Source organism: Acinonyx jubatus, chromosome D1, assembly GCF_027475565.1.
Source record: "Acinonyx jubatus isolate Ajub_Pintada_27869175 chromosome D1, VMU_Ajub_asm_v1.0, whole genome shotgun sequence".
In the NCBI taxonomy this organism is placed as follows: Eukaryota; Metazoa; Chordata; class Mammalia; order Carnivora; family Felidae; genus Acinonyx; species Acinonyx jubatus.
The window spans coordinates 107447992-107454087 of record NC_069390.1 but is presented as its reverse complement, the minus strand read 5'-3'; the positions used below and the strand labels follow the sequence as shown (position 1 = coordinate 107454087).

Below are 6096 nucleotides of genomic sequence, written 5' to 3'. Positions count from 1 at the left end.
CGTCTCTCCATATTTAAAGGTAGTAGTTTGCCCTGAGATTTTACCTTGCTACAAGGTGCAAGACAAGTTGTTAATTTTCCATTTGTCCAGCTTTTTCTGAGAATGGGAATGGTAACTTCCATGCTCAGTACGTGTCCGAGTGGAAACTGGATGTCTACAGAAAGGTTAACTGAAGATTTTAACCAAAATTTAATTTATTCAATATAAAGAGAGCTATTCTGGTTTTATGGGTTTTTTTTTTCCTTTTGTGAGCTGTGAAAGTTTGTGTTTTCAGGAATATGCTCAATTTGTCATATTCATTGTCATTAAGTTTATTATATATTCCCTTAATATCTTTAATATTTGTAGAATCTGTAATTATGTCACCTATCTCATTTCTCATCATAATGACTTGTGTGTTTTCTGTTTCCTGACTATTTTGGCTAGAGATTTTATTTCACAATTTTATTATCTTCTGAACTACTATTTTAGCCACATCCCACATATTTTGATAAGTTAATTTCCATGTAGTTCAACACATTTTCAATTTTTTTAATGTTTCCTTAAATCTTGGATTATAAGTATGTTAATTTTTTAACTGAGGTATAACTGACATAATGTTATATTAGTTCAGGTGTACAACATACTGCCATTTGTATATGCTGCAAAATGACCACCATAGTAAGTCCCATTATTATCCATCACCATACATAATTACAATTTTTTTTCTCATGAGAACTCTCAACATCCATTCTCCTAGCTACTTTCAAATATGCAATACAGTATTCTTCACTATAGTCACCACACTATAGATCCCCATGATTCATACATTTTGCAATTGGAAATTTGTACCTTTTGAAACCCTCACACCCATTTTGCCCATCCTCCACTCTCCACCTCAGGCAGCCACCTCATTTTGCTCTTTACACCCATGAGCTCTGGTTTTTGTTTGTTTTTTTTTTTTTTTAGATTTTTAGTCTGATTTTTTTTTTAGTTTTTAAATATTGTGGTTTTTCCTGATATCTTTGTTATTGGCTACTTACTTAAAATTTAATTTTGTTCAGAGAACATTATGTAGTTTGACTTGACTCCTTTAAATGTATTCAGATTTTTTTGATGGCCAAAAATGTGGTCTATCTTAATAAATGCTTACTTTTACTTATTCACTTAAAAAGTACCTGTTGTTTGGTGGGAAATTTTATAAATGACACAGATCAAGTTGGTCAACACTACTGTTCAAGTCTACATACTTACTTATTTTCTGTCTACTGGTTTCATTAGTTATTGAGATACGGTATTAAAATATTCAATAACTGTGGATTTGCCAAATATTTTCTATCAGTTTTGCTTTATTTTAGAACTCTGTTATTAGGTACACAAATGCTTAGAAATCTTATTTCTTCTTGATAAATTTATCCTTTGTAACATTATGAAATTATCCTCTTTATCCCAGGTTATATTCTTTGCTCTGAAATCTAATTTGTCTAAAATGAAAATAACCACCCCAGCTTGCTTTTGCTTGAAGTTATTATGGCATATATATTATAGCCATCCTTTCATTTTTAACCTAGCTGTGTCTTTAAAGTTTCTTGCAAGTTTCTTATAGGCAGCATATAATAATATACTGCTTTTCTTTTAATCTAATTTGACAACCTGGGGACGCCTGGGTGGCTCAGTTGGTTAAGCATCCAACTCTTGGTTTCGTCTCAGGTCATGATCTCATGGTTTGTGGGTTCAAGCCCCACATCCAGCTCTGTGCAAAAGGCACAGAGCCTGCTTGGAATTCTGTTCTCTCTCTCTCTCTCTCTCTCTCTCTCTCTGCCCCTCCCCTGCTCATTCTCTCAAAAATAAACAGTAAACAAATTTTAATTTGACAATCTGTACTTTTTGATTAGGCTGTTTAGACCACTTATATTTAATGTGATTTTTTAAATACCTTTGGGTTTAAACAGACCATCTTGTTAGTTTTGTTCTATATACTCCATCTGTTCTTTGATTGCCTTTTCCTCTTTTTCTGCCTTGAGACTAAATGAGCATTTTTTTATTATTTCATTTTATCTCCTTTTTGGTTTAACAGCTACAAATTCTTGTTATGCTATTTTAGTTGTTACTTTAGGGTATATATCATACTCTTTAAAAATTTATCACAGTTTGCTTTTAGATGATACTTTATCAATTCTTTTATAAGAAAATTACAGAATTTCTTTACAAAATTTATTTAAAGGAGAAGTTCTAATTCTCTTCCACAAGGTTTTATGCTTTTCTTTCATACATTTTATTTATGAATGTTATAATTCCAACACATTATCACTTCTTATTTAAGAGTTAATTATATTTTTTAGGGGTGCCTGGGTGGCTCAGTCGGTTAAGCATCTGACTTTGGCTCAGGTCATGATCTCACGGTTCGTGGGTTCAAGCCCCGCGTCGGGCTCTGTGCTGACAGCTCAGAGCCCGGAGCCTGCTTCAGATTCTGTGTCTCCCTTTCTCTCTGCCCCTCCCCTGCTCATGCTCTGTCTCTCTCTGTCTCTCAAAAATAAATAAATGTCAAAAAAAATTTTTTTAAAGAGTTAATTATATTTTCAAGAAAATTGTTCAAAGTAAAAAAGGAAAGTTCTTATATTTACCCGTGTAGTTAGTTTCTGTTGTTTTCCCTTTCTGTGTGTAGATCAAGGTTTCTATATGATATAATTTACATCTACGTGAAGGACTTCTCTTAACACGTCTTGCACTGCAGGTCTCTGTGTTAAGTAAGAATCATTGCAACTTGTGTATGCATGAAGAAAATGTAATTTTCCAAAACAAGTCTTTTAAAAAAATTTTTAAGTTTGTTAATTTCAAAAACCTCACTAGTGGAATAAAAGAATTTAATACAGGCACACAAAAAAGGAAGCCCCGTGAGGTTTTCACTAGGATGAAATGGGATTAGCTTTGCAGTTCTCATAATCCTCTTCATGGAAGGATGCAATTTCAGTTTCATTGCTGATTCTAGCAGCTTCCAGAATGCTACCTTCTTTCACCAGGGGTCTCCCAGTTTCCAAATTCAACACAAGTTTATTTGCGTTTGATTTATGAGCTTGATGAATTACCTTCAGTTTGTCATACGTATAATTAATGAATGGTGGTGTCAGACTGGCCCTTAAAGAGACCTCTTGCTTTAGAAATACAACAGGGGGACTGGGTGGCTCAGTTGGTCAAGTGTCCCACTTCAGCTCAGGTCATGATCTCACAGTTTGTGAGTTCGAGCCCTGTGTCAGGCTATGTGTTGATGCTCAGAGCCTGAAGCTTGCTTTGGATTTTGTGTCTCCCTCTCTCTCTGCCCCTCTCCTGTGCTCTCTCACTCTCTCAAAAACAAATAATGAAACTTTTTTTTATTTAAAAAAAGAAATACTATAAATTTCTCTACAGTTTGGTCCAAATTAATTCCATGATATACTACAGGTTTGTAATTATAATGCTCAAATGAATGAATGAGGCAAACGATAATGGTCACCTCTCCAGAAATCATGTGAAGAAATTCTTTTGATCCAAAATTTTTTTCACATGTAGGCTCCCTAGGGAATCTCTCACATACAAAAACAAGGAAAACTCTGCTAATATATTTTGCCCATTTGGTTTTACTGGACATTCAGCAAGTGAAGCCTGTGATTAGTCAAAATTGGTATCCCAATATTCTTTTTTTTTTTTTAAGTTTATTTATTTATTTAGAGAGAGACAGAGACAGCATGAGCAGGGGAAGAGCAGAGAGAGAGGGAGAAGAGAGAGAATCCCAAGCAGGATCCGCACCTTCAGCACAGAGACCGACACGGGGCTCAAACTCACAAAACCACAAGATCATGACCTGAGGTGAAACTGAGACTCTGACGCTTAACTAACTGAGCCACCCAGACACCTCCAATATTCTTCTATTTGAAGAATATTTTTGATGGTAAAGTAATTCTAGACTGATATTTTTTTTCTTTCAATACTTTAAAGATGTTGCACCTCTATTTTTTTCTTCTATTGTTTCTAGTGAGAAATCTGTCATCTATGCCTTTGTTTTTCTGAACATAAGGAATATATTTTCTAAGCGATTTTGAGATTTTATTACTGGTTTTAAGCAATTTGATTAATAAATGACTTGGTATAGTTTCCTTCATCTTTCTTGTACCTAAGGTTCTTTGAACTTTTGGATTTACATGCTTGTAATTTTCACTGAATTTGGATATATTTTAGCTACTTTTTCTTCAAATGTTTTTTAAGTTCCCCCTCTCTATCCTCTTCTTAGGGGACTCTAATTATTTGTATATTTAGCTCCTTAAATTTGTCTTACAGGTCACTAATGCTTTTTCATTTTTAAGTATTTTTTTCTCTGTGTTTCATTATGGGTATTTTCTATTGCTATGTCTTCAAGTTTATTAATATGTATTTTGTGCTTTATTATTTAATCTTCTAGTAATCCTATACAGGATTATTTTTGATCTCAGAAATCATAATCTTATCATTTGAAGTTTTATTTGCTGAGTCTTTCCTCCAGCTTTTTGAACATATAAAATATGACCATAATGAACCTTTTAATGTCCCTTCTACTAAATTTACCATTTGTGTCATTTCTAGTTTCATCTTCATTGATTGATTTTTCTCATTAAGGGTTGCATTTTCCTATGTCTTTGCATGTTTGGTAATTTCACTTGGATGCTAGACCTTGTGCTTTATACCTTGTTGGGTGCTAGTACTTTTTCATTCCTATAAATATTTTGGAGCTTCATTCTGGAACATAATTAAGTGATTTAAAAACTTATCCTTTTAGATGTGACTTTTAAGCTTTGTTACATGGGGACAAAGCAACATTTAATCTAGAGTTAATTTTTCCCACTACTGACATCATTAGTTACTAAGTTTTTCACTCTGTTGGCAATATTCCCAGTCATATGTGGCTTTCTAGGTAATTCTCTCCTCTCATTTGGCGTATTTCTTCCCCACACTTTGAGTAATTTCCTCAAATTCATGTACTGATCATTACTGTACTGCATATTTGAGTGTCTCTGCTGATTTCTGAAGTCTTGTCTCTGTGCAGTTTCCTTCTCTATGTTATTCAGTCCTGTAAACTCTAGCTGTCTTAGCCTCTCCAAACTACCACATCTGTCTCTCAACTTAGGGAGGAGGCTCCCTTCCCTAAGCCTTGTCTGGGCAATAAGCTAGGGCAATCATAGGGCTCACTTAATTTATTCCTCATATCTAAAGATCAACATTCTTAACTGCCTGATGCCCAGTGTCTTGAAAACCTTTGATTCTGATATTTTGTCTATTTTCAGAAGTTTCAGCATAAATCTTGTCCTGATTACTCCATCTTCACCAAATGAGGAAAGCTTCTCAGTAGTTCTATGTTGTTTCTCAATTTGGTATATTTGCATTATGTGTAATTAAATATAAACTTATACCTGTGTCTTCCATGAGCTAGAAAGTTTTTCTTAAGGGTGAGTTTTTTCTACCTTTATTGGATTCTTCAGAGGGTGAATAAAAACAAATCTATACTTCAACTTCCAAGAAAGGTGTGCCGAGAGTTTTTTCCAATTTACTTTTCAAAACCTGGAGTTACTTGATGATCCCATAAAATGGGATATGGCTTCATTCTACTGTGTGGGGAAAATTATTTCACTTACATTTGCAGCTTGTTTTATAACTTCCTTGGCCATACCGAAACATGTATCCTTTTTCAAGGAATGCAGAGTATAACTTCATTTATGATCTATTGTTTTGTTTTGGCTTCTTCTCTGCCTTTAATATCAAAATGTATCAATTTCATACTGGAAGCATTATGTTATTCTTATTCTGGAAAAACTTGATTTTACTAGAGAGGTCACTGTGCTTTCTTTGAAAATGACATGAAAACCTCTCAGGGTTCATGCGATGTTTTTCAAAATTTTGTAAGATAGGTGCAGGGCCAGCTGCTTTCAGACAATTCCTTATTTGTACTCTTTTCTTTTTCTAATCCTTAAGAAAGTTATCACACTATATTCTGTTATTCAAGCTCATAAACCTTCACACTCCATATTGGCAGTGGAGCCTTGTTCACTTTGTACATTTGGAATATTCTTTAAAGTTACAATATTTAAACTACTGTCAATTTGAGATACGGGT

At 33.9% G+C, this 6096-nt stretch overlaps 1 protein-coding gene across 1 annotated transcript; it reads right to left on the bottom strand.

The window, feature by feature from the left end:
• Positions 1-1975: 1975 nt before the first annotated feature.
• On the bottom strand, positions 1976-4252 carry LOC113593160 (UPF0538 protein C2orf76-like). Its single transcript, XM_027036400.2, has 2 exons — positions 3368-4252; positions 1976-3161 (listed from the first exon to the last, which is right to left on the bottom strand). Exons 1-2 carry the CDS (start codon positions 3602-3604, stop codon positions 2886-2888), a joined length of 513 nt encoding a protein of 170 aa, XP_026892201.2. The 5' UTR covers positions 3605-4252; the 3' UTR covers positions 1976-2885.
• Positions 4253-6096: the final 1844 nt, after the last annotated feature.